This window comes from Poromitra crassiceps (genome assembly GCF_964638095.1).
Source record: "Poromitra crassiceps genome assembly, contig: HAP1_SCAFFOLD_681, whole genome shotgun sequence".
NCBI lineage: Eukaryota > Metazoa > Chordata > Actinopteri > Beryciformes > Melamphaidae > Poromitra > Poromitra crassiceps.
Genome location: NW_028151727.1, coordinates 3110 through 25000, shown reverse-complemented (window position 1 = coordinate 25000; position 21891 = coordinate 3110). Strand labels below are relative to the sequence as shown.

Sequence of the window (21891 nt, the reverse complement as noted above, 5' to 3'; positions counted from 1 at the left end):
GTTTCTACCTCCACGTAGGCTATCTACAGCAGCTCAATTCACCCTCTCAATAAACTCAAAACCGGCATGTCTTTTGTGGAAGCAATGTTTAATCTATCTCAGTCCAAAATCTGTATATATAGACCATTTAGGCTCAATGAATAATAATGATCTCATGATGTGTTTAGTTGCACTGATTGAATAATTCCTATAGGCTAATCAACCGTGCGCTTTGGAGACGTTTATGTAACCTTTTTATGCCGGTTTAGTGATATTTCTCCACTCACCATTCAACTGCAATCGATCAGCAGGGTCAAACAACGTATCTAGGCTACTTGAGAGCACAAAAATGAATATATAAAAACATATTCCAAAGTGGTAAGTAGGGCTTAATTAAAATGTAGCCTGCAACAAGTGCAAGGCTTTAGTCCTTGATTAATTCAACATTACAATTTGTGCTCCTTCCTCGATGGGAAACTAGTCCAGAAAGGGGTTGGCCATTTTTCCAAACTGCTGATTCGATTGGTTCGTGGGCGGTGTATTTAAGGTCTAATCTTATCCTTGCAACTTAACCTGCTGCGGACCAGGTTAAGTGTGAAGCATAAGTTGCTATGGAAATATATGTCGGTAAGAAGTTAACTAGCTTTGTAGCACGGCCAAACCAGGGTTAAACCTGAAGTTATCTCGCTAAACCACTAATCGAGCTTTGTGGTACAGGGCTCTGGAAATGTTCACATTTCTCATGTTTACCAAAACATCTCCTCACTGTTGTTCTTTGTTTGTTCTTTGTTCTTTCAGAAACTCAACACCCACAACAAAAACACAAATCCAGTCTGAAGGAGAAGTTTCAGTTTTTGTTTGAGGGCATTGCTAAAGCAGGAAACCCAACACTTCTGAATCAGATGTACACAGAGCATTACCTCACAGAGGGAGGGAGTGGAGAGGTCAATGATGAACATGAGATCAGACAGATTGAAGCAGCGTCCAGGAAACCAGTGAGAGCAGAAACAATCATCAGATGTGAAGACATCTTTAATCCCTTACCTGGAAGAGACAAACCAACCAGAACATTGATGACAAAGGGAGTGGCTGGCATTGGGAAAACAGTCTTAACACAGAAGTTCACTCTGGACTGGGCTGAGGACAAAGCAAACCAGGATATACAATTCATATTTCCATTCACTTTCCGAGAGCTGAATCTGCTGAAAGATAAAGAGTTCAGCTTGGTGGAACTTCTTCATCTCTTCTTTCCGGACACCAAAGAAGCAGAGATCTGCAGCTTTGACAAGTTCCAGGTTGTGTTCATCTTTGACGGTCTGGATGAGTGTCGATTTCCTCTGGACTTCAAGAACAACGAGATCCTGACTGATGTTACAGAGTCGACCTCAGTGGATGTGCTGCTGACAAACCTCATCAAGGGGAATCTGCTTCCCCTTGCTCGCATCTGGGTAACCACACGACCTGCAGCAGCCAATCAGATCCCTGGAAGGTTTGTTGACATGATGACAGAGGTGAGAGGCTTCACTGACCCACAGAAGGAAGAGTACTTCAGGAAGAGATTCACAGATGAGCAGCAGGCCAAAAGAATAATCAAAGACATCAAGACGTCACAAACCCTCTACATCATGTGCCACATCCCAGTCTTCTGCTGGATCACTGCTACAGTTCTGAGCGATCTGTTGAAAACCAGTGAGGGAAAGAACCTGCCAAAGACCCTGACTGAGATGTACATCCACTTCCTGGTGGTTCAGTCCAGACAAGGGAACATCAAGTATCATGAGAGAGCTGAGACAGAGACCAGGGAGATGATTCTCTCTCTGGGAAAATTGGCTTTTGAGCAGCTGGAGACAGGCAACCTGATCTTCTATGAAGCCGACCTGACAAAGTGTGGCATTGATATCACAGCAGCCTCAGTGTACTCAGGAGTCTTCACACAGATCTTTAAAGAGGAGTGTGTGTTGTACCAGCAGGACAAGGTCTTCTGCTTTGTCCATCTGAGTATTCAGGAGTTTCTGGCTGCTGTCTACATGTTCCACTGTCACACAAACAGAGATGAGAGGGTACTGGAGACATTCCTGAAAGAAGAAGAAGAAGCTGGTGAACAATCCCTGGATGTCTTCCTGAGGAGAGCCATGGTCAAATCCCTGAAGAGTAAAAATGGCCACCTGGACCTCTTTGTCCGCTTCCTTCATGGCCTCTCACTGGAGTCCAGCCAGAAACTCTTACGAGGCCTGCTGGGTCAGACAGAGAGCAGGCCTGAAAGCATCCAGAGAGCCATCAGTAACCTGAAGAAGATGAACACTGATGCTAGAAAAAGAGTAAACTTCATTACCTCTCCTGAAAGAAGCATCAACATCTTCCACTGTTTGATTGAGATGAATGACCAGTCAGTACACCAGGAGATCCAAGAGTTCCTGAAGTCAGAAAACAGATCAGAGATTAAACTCTCTGCGATCCACTGCTCAGCTCTGGCCTACATGCTGCAGATGTCAGAGGAGGTTCTGGATGTGTTCGACCTGGAGGCCTACAACACATCAATGTTGGGGCGACAGAGACTGATCCCAGCTGTGAGGAACTGCAGGAAGGCTCGGTTAGTACTCCGTTAGTAACAGTATAGAACAGTGTAGACCAGCGGTTTTAAAAGTGTGAGGTGCGCCTCCCCTGACGTGACGCAGAAAAAATGTAAGAAAATGCACAGCCTCCACCGGACATGTCCGTGCAGTCACAAAAGTAGCGTACGCGGTTGTCTGCAGAGAGCCTGCGCGCACACCCTCTGATGATGGAATTTACGTTACGCAGACCGTGGCTTCAGCCGGGGGCACAGCGCCCGCAGTCTGACTGCCTCTGTGAGGTGAGCTCAGGCTGTCAGAGGAGAAACCAGGAAGAAGGAAAATGCGATTTTTCTGAAATGCGTGTTTCACCAATCCAATTGCGGCAGTTCTTTGTATGTACATCAAACACATATATGGTTATATTTTTGTATCTGTTGGGGAGCTATTTCAGACCAATTTGACAAGATTTATGGGGCTGGGGAACTGTCTGTCCATGCTGGCCAGCCTGGCTGCAGACACAGTCCATAGAGGATGAACATGCAAAGAACGCAACATTTACTCGATACACTGCACGGGGCGGGTATCCCACTAGTTATAATAAAGATGTTAAAGATGATTAAAAAAACAATTAAAAGTCCTTCAGAGTGGATAAAGATGTATACAATGTTTAAAAGAGGATATTTGAAAAAGCTGGATAAAGATGTTTACAACATTTTTGGAACTCGTTATGCCCGAGTGGAGCATAGAACAATAATAGTAGCTAATAATGGCAATAATAAATGTTGAGAGAGTGTGTGTGTGTGTGTGTGTGTGTGTGTGTGTGTGTGTGTGTGTGTGTGTGTGTGTGTGTGTGTGTGTGTGTGTGTGTGTGTGTGTGTGTGTGTGTGTGGGGAGGAGGGGGTGTTGGTCTATATGTTCTCTGAGGGGAGGTGCAGTCTCCCACACTTTGAAAACCTCTGGTGTAGACTAGAGTGACCTTCATACCTGACACCATCAGTTACAATATTTCATACCAATGATTAAGATTCAAGATTCAAAAACGTTATTGTCTGTCACAATGCAACAGACATTTTTCCTTCCACCAGGCTCAGGTGCATGTTACAAAACACATTAAAAACACACACACATATAATTTTCTTTTTTCAAATATACATCTGATAACTGCACATCATACCCCCTCGCCCAGTAGACCCAGCCGAGGCCGATTACGACCCGCGTCCCAGAAGCAGCCGCTCACGGATCAGCCTTCCTACTCTGTCTGCAACGTTGCCCACGGAAGGGTTGATCACGCCCAATCCACTGCAATAGAGTTTAGTGCTACACCGCAGTATTGAGAGACCTTCAGTGCATGGAGGTCTAAGGCCCTGTGGGGTGATTCCAGGCCGGGCACCTCCTTCGTCTCACCAGAACCTCCCGTGGAAAAAGGCAATCCTACCATGCCGTACCATGGGCAGGGAGGATGCCTCAAGGAGGCCTGTGCGCTGCACGTCATTCGCCTGCGCCGAGCACCTCGCTCTAGCCTGAAGGACACAAGGCCGCGCCGATGTTGGCGCAGATTTTCAGGAGGCTGATCCGTAGCGTTTGTGGATTTCTCCCTCACGAGAGAGCCAGGCTGGGGTGCTAAAACCCATCCCGTACCGGATGCCGTCTCTCCGACCGTCAACTGTCTCTCCAGCTTGTCACCAAACTATACTTGGTTGTCACCTAGTCTATTCCTAAGTGTCACTGGCCAGGGGGAGCCAGGATTTTAGTTTCAAATATACATACTGCAGCATAAAAACTGACAAAAAAAACTGACAAAAGCAGTGTTAAGATGTTAAAAGTGCAGTGCCCATTTAAAAGACAATACTAGTAATAATACTAATGTATTATATAAACCATATATATACACACCTATATAAACTATAGCCTATATATAAACTGTATAAAAAAAAAAAATATATATATATACAGTATATATATATATATATATATATATACCGTATACTGTATTATATGTATGTGTATGTGTGTGTGTGTGTGTGTGTGTGTGTGTGTGTGTGTGTGTGTGTGTACAGGAACTAATCTCCCATGCAGACCCTGGCACCGTGACATGATTGCTAGCTACCTAACTACTTGTGTATGAAAGTTTCCCCCAGTCTTCTCCTGCCTTCAGCTCATGTCAGAAATATCATAATTACAGAGACTCACATGGCCTGAGCTGACAAAGTGGTAAATATGATGCTGTAGGCTCAAAACCTTTAAAGTAACCAAACCCCAACCAAATCTGTGGTGAAGCCAGACTGACTCTAATGGTGTCAGGCTGTTCTACTGAGCTGTTTTACCACAACTGAACAGCCTGTAGAGCTCACACTGAAATCTCCATCATTTTTCATTATTTTCTTAAACTGTTTTTTACAGAAATGCTTTAATATGATACAATTGCGTTCATGTATTATTTTCTGTTTGGTTTATGCTTATATTATACATTAATCACTTTTGCAAAATGTGAAATTCTATAGTATAAATGATTGTTATTATTATTAGGAGGAGGAGGAGCTTAATAGGTTTTGATCTCAGCTCTGCTTTGATAATCTCTCATTTCACATTAAATGTGTAAACAGTCTTTCTGTCTGTGAACTCTGAGACCTCACAGCTCTGAAGTTCTGGGTTCTGGGTTTTCAGGCCCGGTGCACCTGTGGGTGTGCCTTAAGGTAAACCAGGCGTGGCCATGCTAAATCCTCACGTTTGCTCAATAGGCTAGTTGCACAAGCGATTAGACGAACTTCCGGTTTTCTTGCCAACTCGGTGAGCCAGTTTCCGCTTTATCGGCTTCCTCTCCTTACCGGCCCGGTCGCTGTGCTAGTCGCTGTGTTTATCAAACTTATCTCTAACTATCTGGTTTTTCGACACTATTTCTGGAACTGATTACTGAATTTGGATTACGGACTTGGCTGAATGGATATTTGATTTGACCGCTGCCTGGACACGGACAAGAATTTAATGATTGCGGACTTGTATGACGTTTAAGCTGGTTCAACTAACTAACGTTAGCTAACGAACCCTTAGCTAGAAGCTAGCAAAACACTGAGAACTCCGAATGACAATAACAAGACAAGATGAGTGCTGTGAGGAAAAAGAAATATAATGTACGAGATGTGCACAAGTTACAAAGAGGTATGGGTGGCTCTAATGAGCACTGCTGTGTGCCACTTTGCTCAGCTTCAAGTCGCTATAACCGTAGGATGAGCTTCCACTGCTTCCCAAAAAACACAAACCTTCGATTTTTAAATAATATATATTTCTAATATTATTCATCTATTATCACAGACCAAATGTTATGTACTTCGATATGTTAAAGGTCCCAATTCGTGCAGCTGTAACCTCTTAAAAACGTGTGTCTCTGGTCCATAAAACATGATTCTGGATTAATCTGTCGAAAATATAGCAACCCCGTTTGTTGTGACGGAGTTCTCACTTCCTCATCTCGTCGCTTCCAAAGAATGGCCTGTTTCTATAATATATTCAGAACAGTTCCCATTGGCCGCTGAGGGAGAGCCCGCCCCAGGCTCCCAGCGGCCAATCAAATTAGCGTCTGTGGACCAGCACGCTAGGTTGCGAGTTATCGTTAACTTAACGGTACTACGCTAAAGAGGACATCTCAAAATGCCTAGACTTACCGAATGCACCTCTGCAGTTGCTGGATCACGTACAGTTGGCGTCGCTCCAGCTAGAAGTGTTAATTTTGTGGCTATAGACTAAATGGTGCAGGTAGCTTGTGTGAGACAGACCCGCGCAGTATGCAGGAGGAAGCTAGTGACGTCCCAATTCCCCCAGATTCCCCTATGGGCAAACGACGCGTTTGGGGGTGTGGCTTGGAGGAGACTGCAGGGGGACGCTGGATAGGGACAAATCCAACTGTGGCAGTTCTGAGCGTGTGACCACTCATTACAGGGAGGGCTGACAGCAGTATATATGCATTTACAAGTAAAAACAGCTTTTGCACGGAATGGGACCTTTAAGAGCATGTTGTATAAGTCAAATGCACTAGATTGTTTATTTGACTCATGATAGCCTTTTAACACCAGATTGCACCTAAATGAATGGCTGAGTAAAACCAGGGGCGTAGTGGAGGCTAAACACAAGTAAACACAGTTTACCCTCCTCTTTGAAATGAGGCAGATAGTTTACTCACCTATTTGCAGATCACCTGTATCAATTGCAGAGGGGAAACAAGGTGGATAAACTACTCACTATTGATAGTTTACTCACCTCTGTATTTACCACTACACCCCTGGCTAAAACATAGCTTATATACCACGACCAAGTGGTACAAAAACACATGCAAAATTATCTGATGAACAAAACGAACAGATTAACCCAGGTTCTGGGGATCAGCTAGGTCAATGTATCTGCCTACTCTAGCCACTCTTTTGAGCGTTCCATTACTAGTTATGTTGTATTTACAACACTAGCTGAATCCCCAGAAACAACAGGAACACTGGGTTATTAAAGTAACATGCATATCGCATATAGCTTCACCATACACTCAAACTGTGTGGCTTCTCAGATTTCCTCATGGATCTGTGGCACAATGCCCTGATAATCATTTCACCTGTGCTCTGATCTTTGTTTGAAACTTAGAGAGGGGGGAGGTTAGTAGTTAGTACAACAACTAACAATGTGTGTTAACATTAATAAAAACAAGCTAACATCGTAAACAAACGTAATCTGAAAAAAATATTAAAACCCATCATTATTGACCAAAATCATCTTATGACATCACTGTTGTGACATCATTCTAAAATGGATCCTGCCAATCTTGAACATATCCCAGGCTATGATAATCCCCCCAAGAGAAATCCAGTTTGCCTTTATGGGAAGGAAAATAATTCACTTTTTGTGTTTTCTACTGTACTTTTTAATGTACACTGGCATTTGAGGGGTTAAAATTCTGAGTAGGTATGACATGTTGGTATGAGGTATTAGGATGAAGTTAACAAACTTAACAAAAGCAAAGCATCAGCAAGGCAGCTTGAATCTAAACACTACTTATTATTATTATGTTATATGTATAACTTGAATCCCTCTCGCTTGCTTATGGGAGCGGGGGAACAGGCATTAACGATACGATGGACATCGTTTACGTTTATTTTAGGCAGATCTTGGAGACATCTCGTAAAAATTGTCATTTTTGAAGCAATTCGGTGGTAGAGAAGATGTTCGTTCTAACCTATGGTTCCAACACTGTTAGCTTTAAACTAACGTTAACGTTAGCTTTAGCTAACGTAATAGCATCTTAAGCTTCATACAAGTCCACAATCCGTAAAAATTCAAGTCCGTGTCCAGGCGGCGGTCAAATCAAATATCGATTCAGCCAAGTCCGTCATAAAAATTCAGTAATCAGTTCCAGAAATAGTGTAGAAAAACCAGATAGTCAGAGATAAGTTTGATAGACACAGCGACCGGGCTAAAGCGGAAGCTGGCTAGCCGGTTTGACTACAACCGGAAGTTCGTCCTTTCAGTTGTGTACAGAGGCTATTCTTTGCGCTTAGAGCTCTGAAAAGCAGGTCTAAAACCCCGCTGCACCTGAGTGCACAATTATTCTCCGCACTGCTCCAGCAGTGCACGGGAAATCCTTGGGGCCCTATCTTGGTAGAAGCGCTATCCGCTTTTTGCGCTTGAGTCCGGGTTTGCACGCCTTACGTCTTATGCTATCGTCCGCCTCCCGCAAGCCAATCCAGGTGTGTCCCCGCAAAATCCTTGCCTTCTGCTATCGTCAGCATGCGCATGGACATCCCGTTAAAATACAAATGCCAGGACATCAAATTCTGCTGCTAAAATTGGGTAACAGCAGATTACTCAGTGAGGCAATCAACTATTATTCACTGAAAAACGTGTATCACATGTAAAGTGCCACAATCATGCTGATATCTCTTTCTACAGTGGGCTAACCCCCCTCTCTCTCCTTCTCTCTCCAAAACCTTGTGCGTGCACACACACACACACACACACACACACACACACACACACACACACACACAAACACACACACACACACACACACACACACACACACACAGTAGATTTGAGCAAGTCATGTCGGCCAGTGATACAGTAACCCCCTTCGCTGCAATTGCACGCATGCAATAGCCTATTAAGATGAACCCGGCACTTGGGACAATTTTGATATGTTGAAATAGGCTAGAATTAAATTCTCACACATCCCTGCCTATTAAAGAAACAAATATTTTTTACATGTGTATGTTATAGCCTATTTATATGAACAAAACGTCTAATGCACGTGGACAACCTTTATGACATTTGCGCAAATGAATTGGAGGGAATGAAAGGAACAACACTGATTGGTTGTGTGGATGATCCCGCCCTCAAGCCTGCATGCCTGAATAATTTCCAGAGTTAATCCTGCATAAATCACTGTGGCGCTGGGACAAGTGGCATTTTGCGCATCACAGAGAATAGCAGATGATTTGGGAACGTCCATTAATTTGTGCTTCGCCCGGCGCAATCGCTAAATTACCGCTTTGGCCACGATAGGGCCCAGTGTTATTGTTATGTGATGGTGTTGATGCGATGGTGTGGAGATGTCCAAATTACGCATGGAGATTACAGTGTCCATCGTGCAATTTCATTCAAATTCATTTGCAGAAACAGTTAAATGCCATCCTTAAAATGAATAGACAACACCTGTTTGATATTCCCTTAAGTGCACATTAAAAAATAACATTATTTTGGGAGTTTATGTGAAAATGATGAGGTGAAAATGTTTTGTTGATCGATTATACCCCCCCTCTCTCTCCAAAACTGCACGCGTGCACACACACCATACAGATTAATTAATCACCAATGCCTTAATGCCAATTAATAGCCTACTATAGTCTACAATTATTCCCCCCCTTTGAGTAGCCTACATACATCTGTCAGTTCCCATCTCCCTCCCTCAGGAAGAAAATAGGCTACAAATAGGGGTTAATGGGAAATGAATTGAGAAAACTTGGACATTGTAGCCTACTTGCAATATTATTGTCAATCAAATGTCCCTGTTTCCTCGTTGCAAACACGTTTCTATTTTCCAGCCAACTAAAGAACCAGAATTGCATCAATTAAAAGCTGCAAATCACAGATGTTTTTAAATGATGTGATGATTGTTGTGAGATGTCAACACACTTGACCACGCCCCCATTTTGTGGTGCGCTCAGCGCTAAACATGCGCAAGCGCTAAATTACCGCTTTTACGACGATAAGGCCCCTGGTCTCAGCTCTGAAGTCCTGGGGCCCTATCTATCTTTGTAGTAATTCACATGTATTAACTCTCATGTAAAAAGGACACAGACTCACTGCTTGCCTCTAACGTGAAGGTGATAGTAGGAACTCTAGAATTAAGAAATTCCTTCAAGCCCTCCAGCTCCTCAGATGAACCAGTGAACACAAAACAAATCATCAATGTATCTACCAACATTTGACAAAAGAACAAGAAGGATTGTTCTTATAAACATAATCAACCTCAAATTTGCCTCGTTTTATATATGAGGTCACACCCATTCTCTCATTAACACTGAGGAAAGCCACAGGCTGAAACACCTCTGTTCACTGCTGCTGTGTGGATTAAAACCTTTTTTTCAAACTTGACCTGTAAGTACTGCTAGTTCCATTTGACTTTTCAGTATTTGCTTGAGCCTAAACTGAGTGAAGAAAAGATATGAATATATAGGCTACAATACAATAAGCCCTATTGTATTACCTGCCTTCACCTGAGAAATCCCTTGCCTACCTTTCTCTCTCTCCCTATCTCTATACAGTATTTCTCTCATTCTCTCTTGGCAATATAAATAAATAAATAAATAGATAATGAAGAGTTCATTTGCAGAAACAGCTAAGTGCCCTACCAGCTAGCAAGCTAGCTTCCCTCACGCTGACACCAGCCACAAAGCGTCCCGTCTTTCTTCACCGTGGGACCCAGCGGCCTCTCTACAGAGCTCGGCGACACAGGAATTCTCTCTTAGGGGCCTGGGAGGCTCAAGAGCCTGCTGTCCCTGGGAACTCTCTGCTTGGTGACTCTCACTAAGCAGCAAGCATGGATTACTATGCTACGTTTTTGGCGTGGCTGGCGTTTCACCTAGTCTGGAGCCTGGGTTACACGCTTCTGACTCCCGAGCGCCCGGCCAGACTCCAGTATAGCAGGGAGCTACTTTTACAGTGGAACACATACGATCCTCCGGCTGACCTTTCACTTCCCAGCTTTGATGGGCTCCGGTCTACAGGCTCTCCGGACCTCCCCGGGGGACGTGATCGTAGGTCCAGGATTAGGAAGCGGGGGAGAAGTGGCGGCGCTCGTTTGAAGCTGAAAAACCAGCCGCTCTCCCGTATTCCGCTGCCTTCAATCATCTTATCGAACGCTCAATCCCTGCGTAACAAAACTGACGAACTTCAGGCACAGGTCCGACATAATCATGACTTTCGTGATGCCTGTATTTTAGCCTTCACCGAGACTTGGTTGTCTGATAGGGACTCGGACACGGACCTTGAGACTGAAGGCTTCGGGTCTCCTTTCCGGCTGGATAGAGATCCAGTGGCAACAGGCAAGTCCTCTGGAGGCGGGGTATGTTTATATATTAATAAGCGATGGTGCAAATCTGTCATTGTCCGGGAGAAAATCTGTACTGCCGATATAGAGCTGCTCTCTGTGTCACTCCGCCCACCGTATCTGCCTCGTGAGTTTCCCCAGCTGTTTGTGACAATTGTTTATATTCATCCGAAGGCGAATGAGAGCAAAGCCTGTGAAACTATCTATCAAGTTGTACAAAGACTCCAATCCATTTCTCCTGATGCTCCCAATATCATTCTAGGGGACATGAATCACTGCACTCTGAAGAAAACACTCAGAGACTTTCATCAGTATGTCACTTGCCCAACAAGACTCAATAAAACACTGGACTTATGTTATGGCTCCATCAAAGGTGCATACAAATCCATCCCCCTCCCTCCTTTAGGTCTGTCCGATCACAATTGCATCCATCTAATTCCTGTCTATCGTACAGCATTAAAACGTGGTAAGGTGCAGACTATCACTGTTAAAGACTGGAACGATGATGCCTGTTTAACTCTGCAAGGTTGCCTTGACTCCACTGACTGGGAGATGTTTCAAGAATCCTCTGTAGACATTGATGAACTGACTGATGTTGTTAGTAGCTGGTCCCATTATTGTGAAAGCATTGTGATTCCAGATAAAAAGATTAAGATCTTTCCTAATAGTAAGCCCTGGGTGTCTAAGGCCCTTAAAATGCTCCTTAGCCGTAAGAGAAAGGCCTTCAGAGAAGGAAAACTGTCTGAGATGCGCAGCCTGCAGAAGGAGATTAGACAGGAGATATGGAAAAGTAAAAGGAAATACAAGGAGAAAATAGAGTCTCAACTCCGTACAAATAATCTAGGTTCCGCCTGGGACAGTATGAAATGTATTACTGGGCTCAAGGTAGGTAGTAAGAAGAATATACAGTTAAATGGTTTTCAGTCTGATGCTGATATGGCTCAGAGTTTTAATGACTTCTATGGTCAATTTGAGACTCGCGATTTTAGTGAGAAACACTCTGTGTTGAGAGACAGTCTCCTTCTGGCCCCCCCTTTGAACCCCTTCTTCGACGAGCAAAAGGTAATAAGACGTCTCAAAGGGTGCAAACCTAAAAAAAGCCCTGGCCCAGACAACTTAAGCGGGCGTATTTTAAAGGTATGTGCTGAGCAATTAGGTCCCATTTTCAGCCATATTTTTGATCTGTCACTCCGCCAGCAGAGGGTGCCGTCCCTTTGGAAAAAATCCATTCTTGTTCCTGTTGCCAAGTGCACCAATCCAAAATCACTTAATGACTTCCGGCCAGTGGCCCTAACCTCCCTGGTCATGAAACAGTTTGAGAGGCTAGTGAAGGATGAGCTAGTAACAAAAACTGACTCTTTGCTCGATCCACTTCAGTTTGCCTATCGTGCTAATAGAGGCGTGCAGGATGCTACAGCCACCTTACTGAACCTCATATTCAAGCATCTAGAGGGCAGTAAGAATCACGTTAGGCTGCTCTTTGCTGATTTTTCATCAGCATTTAACACCATCCAGCCACACATTCTGGTCGAGAAATTAACCAGCTTTTTCGGTCTGGATAAGTGCCTCGTTGGTTGGATTCTAGACTTTCTAACGAATAGATCTCAGCAGGTGAGGGTCAATGGGATACTGTCCAGTATCTTATTGTCCTCTACTGGCTCGCCCCAAGGCTGTGTTTTATCTGCTTTCTTATATATTCTATACACCAACGACTGTCGCAGCCGTTTCGCCAACAGATTCATCGTCAAGTACGCTGACGATTCTGTCATCGTCAGTCTGCTTGACGATGATGATGTAGGACACGGCCAAGTCATTGACGACTTCGTTTCTTGGTGCGAAAACGCTTCCTTGGAACTCAACGTTTCCAAAACGAAAGAGGTTTGTATTGATTTTCGACGTTCCCCCCCTGTTCCCCAGAGCAGTTTTGTCAACGGTCAGCCTGTCGATATAGTGACAGACTACAAATATCTGGGTACGGTAATTGACAGCAAGCTGAAGTTTGATCTGAATACCGACATGCTGTGTAAGAAAGGTCAGCAGCGCCTTTACTGCCTTAGGAAGCTGGCCAAATTTCAGGTTGATAAAACTCTGATGAAAATGTTCTATAGTGCTTTTGTGGAGTCTGTCATATCATTTTCCATAATCTGCTGGTATGGTAATCTTTGTACTAAAGACAAGAACTCCCTGGGGAGAATAGTGAAGGTGGCTTCAAAAATAGCCGGAACCCAGTTCAGAAGCCTGGACCAGATCTGTAATAAACAGGTGCTGAAGAAAGCTGAGTCCATCCGATCAGATGATGCCCACCCTCTGAGGTTCGAATATGAGCTGCTTCCTTCCGGGCTCCGCCTTCGTGCCCCCATAGTTAAAAAGAACAGGTACAGAAATTCCTTTGTGCCTGTCTCTATCAGAGCGTTGAACGCTGCTGGGGTACAAATGTAATGTCTCCCCATCTGCCGTTGCTGTTATTTATTTATTTTATCCTTTTATTCTTTTATTCTTTTATCTTTATTTATTCTTAGGGGTACAATACAGTATATCTGTATTATATACTTTGTCTGCCCTTTGGTCTGGACTGAGGTTTTTTCTCTTGTGCTTTAATACAATGATACATTGTAGCTCTTTCTTGTGATATAAATGTGCTGCTGTGAGTGAACTGCACTTTGCTACTATGCACTTTATATCTCTACTGTGCACTTTAGATCGTTGCTACTGTTGTCATTTGCACTTTAACTATTGTGTTGCACTTTAAACTGCTGCTCTTGACTGCTTTTACAATGTTATTTTTGTCTTATTTGTTTTTATGTATGTACTTCGTACTACGCTTCCTGCAATCCAATTTGCCCTTTTGGGACACTTAATAAATCTTGAATCCTTGAATCCTTGAATCCTTGAAGTGCCATTCTTAAACTGAATAGACAACACCTGTTTAATACTCTTGGGAGTGCACATTAAAAAATAACATAATTTGGGTGATTTATGTGAAAATTATGAGGTGAAAATGATTATGATCGATAATACAAATATGTGCCGGGTTCTCCACGCCCACAAACGGTATTAAAGGGAGTGAGAGACGGGAATCTGATTGGTTTGATTGATGTGATGCCCAGGGTCTGAGCTTTACATCAATCAAACCAATCAGTGTGGCCTGCATCATTCCTGCCTGCACAGGTGATAAGCACGCCCATTTCATGATTTTGCATGGAGCACACAGGCATTTTGCACGGCAGGGAGAGTAGCAGAGGGCTTGGTCACGCCTCCAAATTGCACTAGTGCCCGCCGTTAAACACCGCACAAGCGCTAATCAGTGCGTTTGCGAGACCAGGGCCCCTGGTCTCAGCTGTGAAGTTCAACTTCTTCTTTATTCTTTATTCAGATTGAGGTTCTGCGACTTGAGAGAGGCTCACTGTGAAGTCGTGGCCTCAGCTCTGAAGTCCAACTCCCATCTGACAGAACTGGACCTGAGTGACAGCAACCTGCATGATTCAAAAAAAGTGAAGCTGCTCTGTGCTGGACTGGAGAGTCCACACTGCAGACTGGAGACTCTGAGGTCAGACATCATATTTAATAATGTGCTGATATGAATATTATATGAATTTTGTAATGTGTGGACGTCTGTATAGAGTCGATCAATCTGAAATCAGACATGATCTGGTTTTAGGGGCTTAGATCTCAAATTCTACTCATGTTGTTTGCCTTAATCATTTTTCTCTGGAGAGGAGAGAGAGGGAGAGAGGGAGATTCATATAGGCCCTAATTCACCTGATTACTATTTATGCAACTTCTTTGATTCTGTTATATAATACTTGCTTTCTTGCCTTTAAAGGATGACACAACAAAAAGAAAGAACACAAATAGATACAATACTTTAAAGGATGGCTTTACCGGTAATCAGGGCTGTAGTGGTGGCTAAACGCACGTAAACGGCGTTTACGTACCTTTTTCAATGCTCTGCAGCGTTTAGGCACCTTTTAAGATCGTTTACTCACATGTTTAAATCGTTTATGCACACTTATTATTGCACGAGTTTTAACACGTTCGCGTAAACTCCGTTGAAGCGGAGACCACGCCAAGCACGTCACACACCAAAAGAAAAGAAAAAAGATTACACATGGGCATGGCACTGACCAGGATCTCCGTGAACCGTAGCCTATTTTTGTGGAGCGCTCCGCGGGAAAGGTACACGGCCCCGGTCACGTTGGTGCCTTTATCGAGCTGTGCTTGCCTGCCCAGACAGCGCTCCCTTCAAACAACTTAACGGTGCCATTGTGCCAGCGATGCGCAATGCGCATTTGGAGACCAGCTCATGGTGAGCTGAACATAGGTAAGGTTGGTTAAAAATGTGTGTCCGGAGTGGGGAAAATCATATAGGCTCACCGTTTTACAACTGAAGAGTGAATCATGATTGATTTCCCTCTGATCAAGTAAAGTTTGTAACATTAGGTGCGTGCGAGTCGACTTGAATAGTCCAGGTGCTACTGTATAAAGCCAATATAATACGACCATGTTGAAAACTATCTAGAAACATACTGGTGTTTGTTGTGCCGAGATCTGTATAAATAAATATTGGCTGACTAAAATGTAGTGGCCAGAGTGGCAGAACCACTTCTATTTCCATGTACAGTATGTTGTCTACCTATCCTTGCCCAATATGTTTGTGGACAGTTTGAATTATATATTGGTATTCAAGAATAACAGATTCAATCTGTCTACATACTTTTAGCTATAAAGCTGAAGCTGACAATCACAGGTACAGTGTGTGTGAGAGAGAACTATATTACTCTTCAAACTGTATACTGGGTTCATACAATGTCCTTTAAAGTAGGCTACCTACTACTTTTCATACCTGGAGAAATTCAACAAATGTTCAATAAATACATTTTATATTGATTGTTTAGGGCTAATTATTTGTAAAGTCACAACACATTAGAGATGTGTGTAGTTCATTTTGCTCTCAAATGCACCAGGTTGATGAATTTTACTTTAAAATGTAAAAAAAAAATCTTCCGGGGGAGAATCCCCCCGGACCCCCCTTGAGGGGCAAGGCCCATCCCATAGCCAGCTACTTTTTCTATCTGGCTGGCTACTCAGAAATGTGGGGGAACCCCCTGATATACCTTATAGGGCTATATGATTCAGATTAAGTTGTTCTATATACTCTCATATTTTGTCTTGTATATCGGTCACGGAAGCTTATTTATCGTGCGCATATTTAAAAAATAAAATAAACAATAACAGCCGCCCTCGAGCAGATTCCACGTCTCCAGCAGAACTTCCTCAGCTCCGTTGTGACGCGTTGTGATGTAAAACGCGTCACAACGGAGCGCTTTGCCAGAGGAGGAAATGGGAGATCTCTGTGAGGAAAACACAGAGAGGTAAACACTGCCCATGTGCTTATATTACCAAGATTATTAATGATACAAAGTGGGTTGATTACCAGTAAAGCCATCCTTTAAAGTATTGTATCTATTTGTGTTCTTTCTTTTTGTTGTGTCAAACTCTTCCAACAGGCTGGCAAGTTTGACACAAAACAACAATACACCAAACCTCCATCCAAAAACACATAACAGTAGTACAGTAGATCAGGCTGCCATCAAATCCCTGTGAAGCTGATATTAGTCAGAATGTTTATGAAGTCTGTCTTCAGTCAAATGTGAAGAAAGAGAAAGTGGATTATATCACACAGCATCAGACTCCAATGCTTCATGTATCACAAACATCGACCACTGCCAATTTAGCATGCTATGGCATGGTATGGTATTGTTTCAGTGGTGTTGATGTGACTGGAGCTACCAGAGCTACACACACACACACACACACACACACACACACACACACACACACACACACACACACACACACACACACACACACACACACACACACACACAGAGTGAGAACTAACTTGAACAATGAATCTAACATTAAAAATAGCTACTGTAGCAGGGACAGGGTACAGTGTCCCTGCTACAGTAGCTATTCTGAATGCTAGATTCAGTTATAGCCAGTTTACAGTAGGCCTGCCTGAGCAGTGAGCGCTAAACTGCAGGTATTCATGGTGAAAATCCTGAAAGCATTTAGTTATGTTATCTTAAGCTGATGAATCTGGCTAACTCAGTTAGCTGGCAAGCTAGTAGGTCTAGATCAATTTTAGGCAGTGTAGCCACTATAAGTTAGTTGACAAATGGTCTCAGTTAGCTGAAGCTGACAATTCAATCAAACTAAAAAAAGAAGCTGCCCAGCTAAATGCTTTCGGTACTTTAAGTAATAGAACACAACCACAATCACTTACCCAGTTTCTGAAGTGGATCTCCGCCGGCCATACCCGCGGCAGATACTAATTGGGCTTGGGAATCAATCCCAGAATGCAATCCAAATCAATCCCAGAATCCAATGCAATGCAAGATTGCACATTGCATCTTGCATCTCAGTGATGGCATCATTGATGATGTCATCAGTGATGTCATCCTTCCTGGCTGAGGCTATATAAATTCAGTGATGATGTCATCAGTGATGATGTCATCCATGATGCTGTCATCAATGATGTCATAGAGCAGGCGAGGCCGCAATGCGCAGTGGTGATCAAAAAAGGAACATTCTCCGTTCACTGCCATTCATATTTTTTTCAGCGGTGGTACAGGAAGTGACGTTTCACTTTGGCTCTCTATAAGAACAAGTGAGCCAGCACAGCAGGTGAGCTGCAGGGTGGGCATGCCGCCTAGGATGTTCAGCTGTAACAATTTGAATTGTTATAATAGTATGATCAGATCTCGGTCACCAATCATACATGTTGCTACCTTGGAAACAAGAGAAAAATAAATGAGAAAACAATCAATATGACTACCTTGTCCTCTAGGCCAGTGGTTCTCAAAGCGGGGTCCAAAAAACTATTTTCACTATAATTCCATCCATAAGTATCACAATGACAGAATACATGACTATTTTGGTCATGGGTTTCATACACTTTCTGTAATAAAACATCCAAAAGCAAATATCTTATCAGATGGGGGACCCTGAGACAAAATCTTATTAAATCCACTTCATATCAAAGCCACTTCTCGACTGTCTGGCTGACATCAGAGAATGGTTGGGTGCTAGCTTCCTCAACCTCAATGAGAGCAAGACGGAGATTATCATCTTTGGGAAACCCCCCCCCCGCCCCCTCCACTGATGCCCTAGGCCCCCTCGCCTCTAACATCCGGACCTCTGTCAGAAACCTCGGCGTGATCCTCGACAGTGCTTTCAAGTTCGAGAAGCAGGTTAGTGCAGTGGTTAGGAAAAGCTTCTTTCACCTGAGAACCCTAGCCAAGACCAAGGCCTACCTGCCCCAGAGGGACCTAGCCACAGTTATACTGTACACGCCTTCATAACATCACAACTGGACTATTGCAACGCCTTGTATACTGGTATCGGCCAATCACAGCTTCGTCGCCTACAGTTGGTCCAGAATGCAGCCGCCCGACTCCTCACCTGCACAAAAAAGCGTGAGCACATCACCCCGGTTCTTGCATCACTCCACTGGCTCCCCATCCGATACCGCATCGACTTTAAGCTTCTGCTCATCACTTACAAATCCCTCCATGGTCTAGCCCCCACATACCTGTCCGATCTCCTACACCACCATACCCCCTCCAGAGCACTACGGTCAGCTGACCACCTGCTTTTGGAGGTGCCCAGGTCCAGGTTAAAAACCAGGGGAGACAGAGCCTTTGCGGTAGCAGCCCCTAGACTCTGGAACTGCCTCCCTCTCCGCATCCGTGCAGCTCAGACTCTGGACACTTTCAAGTCCCACCTGAAGACCCACCTTTTTGAACTAGCCTTTAAATAAAGCCCTCAGCCACCTTTTTAATCTTCTTTTGCTTTCCTATGCTTGATGTATTTTTAACCGTGTAGCTTAGTCAATGTCTTTTAACTCTTCTACTTATTTTATTATATTTTTAACGCTTTTATATTGCGTATATCATTTGTTTATGCCTTCTTGCACTTTATGTGAAGCACTTTGGTTGCTCAGCCGCTTGTAAATGCGCTATATAAATAAAATTGACTTGACTTGACTTGACTTGAAATGGGGGTCCGTGGTCGAATTTGTGTCAGTTTAGGCGTCCTTGATGTGAAAAAGTTTGAGAGCCATGTGTATCTGTTTAAGTCAGGATTCTGTATAGCCTCCAAATGTCCACTAGATCTAGAGATGCCTTCATTCCTTGAATTTCACCGAGAGCCTGGGGATGGTTATTGTAGGAATAGGTACCTGCACGCTCTTTGTTTATATTTAAAACTGTATTTAAATTTCCAACTATGATATTTTGGTTATTCTCTTGAGAAGAGATAATACTGTGGATTTCCTCTAAAAGCATATATTGATTATATTGATGTGTAAGTTCTCTTTTGTAACATCTAGCCTAGATCTCCCTCTTCCATTCTCATCAGTTTGGACAGCGTGGACTGTATGTTGCAGTTCCTTCGTTTTTTCCGCCCCCCCCCCCCCCTCATTTTCTCCCCAGTTTTAATTGGCCAATTTCCCCCTGCTGCCCCAGTCGGTGCTCCAACCTCTGCCAATCTGGGGAGAGCTGTAGACTAGCACCATGCTTCCTCTGACACATGCGCAGTTGCCAGCCGCTTATTTTCACCTGACAGCGGGGAACTACACCGGCAGGACGTAGCATGTGGGAGGATCACGCTATTGCCACCAGTTTCCTTCCGCCCCGAACAGGCACCCCAACCGACCAGAGGAGGTGCTAGTGCAGCGACCAGGACACACCCATAATCCGGCTTCCCACCTGCAAACACAGCCAATCGTGCCTGTATAAACGCCCGACCAAGCCGGAGGTAGCATGGGGGCGTGAACCTGCGACCCTTGTGTTGTTGCAGTTCCTTCTTAAACAAAATCATAACCCCACTACTATTTCTAAGGCCATGACTAATATATATATATATCCCCAGCCCATTTGGATTTCCATTTTAACTCACTTCCTAGATTTGATAAAACCCTGCAATATTTGATTTGCTCTAATCTGTTGCTTCCGTATAGACAATTGACCTATCGCTAAGCCCCACCCCCCGTCCTCACTCGAACAAACACAAGGCAGACTGACTAGAATAAATGGCAGCCGTTACTGTCAAAGTTATATCCCAAGACGCTCTTCACAACTTTTTGAGGCCTGATATAGAAGCCATCATAAAGTACTTCACTATGCCATGGAGGGCGATGTACAACATTTAAAGCTATCGATAAAAAGAAATGAGATAAGTGCATGGAAACGGCTTTAGCGAATCAAACCAAACATGCACTTTTAACGAAGGAAGACAGCGAGATAACCAGTGGGGATAACAGGCGACTGACATCCAGAATTTACATTTTATTCACTTGAGTAACCTCTCCGTGGATTATATATATGCCGAATTGAAGAGTGGCGCCTGGCAATCTGTTTTATGTAGGCTTACCTCTGTATAGGGGAGAGTGGGGTGAGTTGTGCCACTTTTTACTTGAGGTGTCTTTAAAGTGAGGGCATGACAGTAATGCCTCCAACTACAATATGTAAATATATTTCAGGATGTTGTGCACCACTGGGAACATTCCCTTTGGATCTTAAATAAACTGTTAAAAAAATATGGCTATTCTTAACACATTCACTGCCAGCCGTTTTTTTTTTTACTGTAGGTAGGTTCTGCCAAAGGGTTTTTTTGAGGACTCTGGCTCATCTTACAAGAGCCGAGGATTATTTTCTGCTTGGACTTTGTGAACACAAAATATCTCAAAAGTACTAATAGAATGTGTGCTTTCTCTGTCTAAAAGAGTTAGTTTGTAGAGTTAGTAGTTATGTAGATATTAGCCGTTGAGTACAGCATGGTTTCAGCGTCTGAGACTGAAAGCTGAGATAATCGCAGTTTTGTGAAATTCAATCAAACAGGCAGAACAGTCACTTTAACCATTTATTTTTGGCATCAGTGAGACATCAGACATCTAAACAATATAGTTCTGAACCCCCTCTCCTTCAAACTCCTCCCCCCGTGGGCGTGTCTCTGGTGGCTTTCAGCAGCGTTTGTCACAAGCGAGTTTTCTGCTGCTGCTGCTGCTGCTGCTGCGAGTTTGAGCAGCCTCCCTCCCTGGCGGCCCCCTGGTCGGCGAGTCTGGATGGGGCTGCTCGTTTCTTGGGTTTTCGGTTGAGAGCTTTGATGAAGCTTTGTGCGATTCTAGGCTTTATGCTGCGTGTTTCAAAGTGTGTTTTGCACCCAGTCTATTTTTGGAACCCCCCACCGTTGTGCGCCCGTGTGCACCAGCGCGAAAGCATTTTCGCCTACAGTATGAGAATGAGGCTCGTTCGTTTTCGGTTGTGAGCTCAGCTGGAATGAAGCTGCTTGCGATTCTGGGCTTTCTGCTGGTGTTTCAAAGGTGTTTCAAAGTGTGTTGCACCCATAATCTATTATGCAAATTTGCAATCCCCCACCGCCAGCTCCCAAGCGCGAAAGCGAAAGCGTTTTCGCCAATCCATTTTCATGAGAATGGCTCCCTCATGCTGCTTTTTGCTTGGCTTCCTCTAGTCTGGAGAGCACTGTCGCCACTTAGTGGGTCGGTGGAATGGGTTGTACACGTTCGGTGGCTCCCATATTTATATAGGAGATGTAAAAGGCTTAGATGCACGTCCCACCGTCAATTTTTTTTTTTTTTTTTTTTTTGACGTATCAACTCGTCATTGGCAGTCAACCGTTGGATTTTTTTTGACGAGTCAACTCGTCATTGGCAGTGAACGTGTTAAGAACAAAATGAAATAAAATTTCACT

The 21891-nt window shown here is 43.7% G+C and overlaps 1 protein-coding gene across 1 annotated transcript in view; it reads left to right on the top strand.

Moving 5' to 3' along the window:
• LOC310771465 (NLR family CARD domain-containing protein 3-like) overlaps positions 1 to 18466 on the top strand; it is a gene marked incomplete at its 3' end in the record, with an annotated part of 46632 nt that extends 28166 nt beyond the window's left edge. The window contains exons 7-9 of the mRNA XM_083664072.1: positions 778 to 2569; positions 14489 to 14662; positions 18326 to 18466. Of these exons, the coding sequence (XP_083520198.1) occupies positions 778 to 2569; positions 14489 to 14662; positions 18326 to 18466 (2107 nt within the window). The remainder of the gene's footprint in view (positions 1 to 777; positions 2570 to 14488; positions 14663 to 18325) is intronic.
• Between the last annotated feature and the right edge of the window lie 3425 nt (positions 18467 to 21891).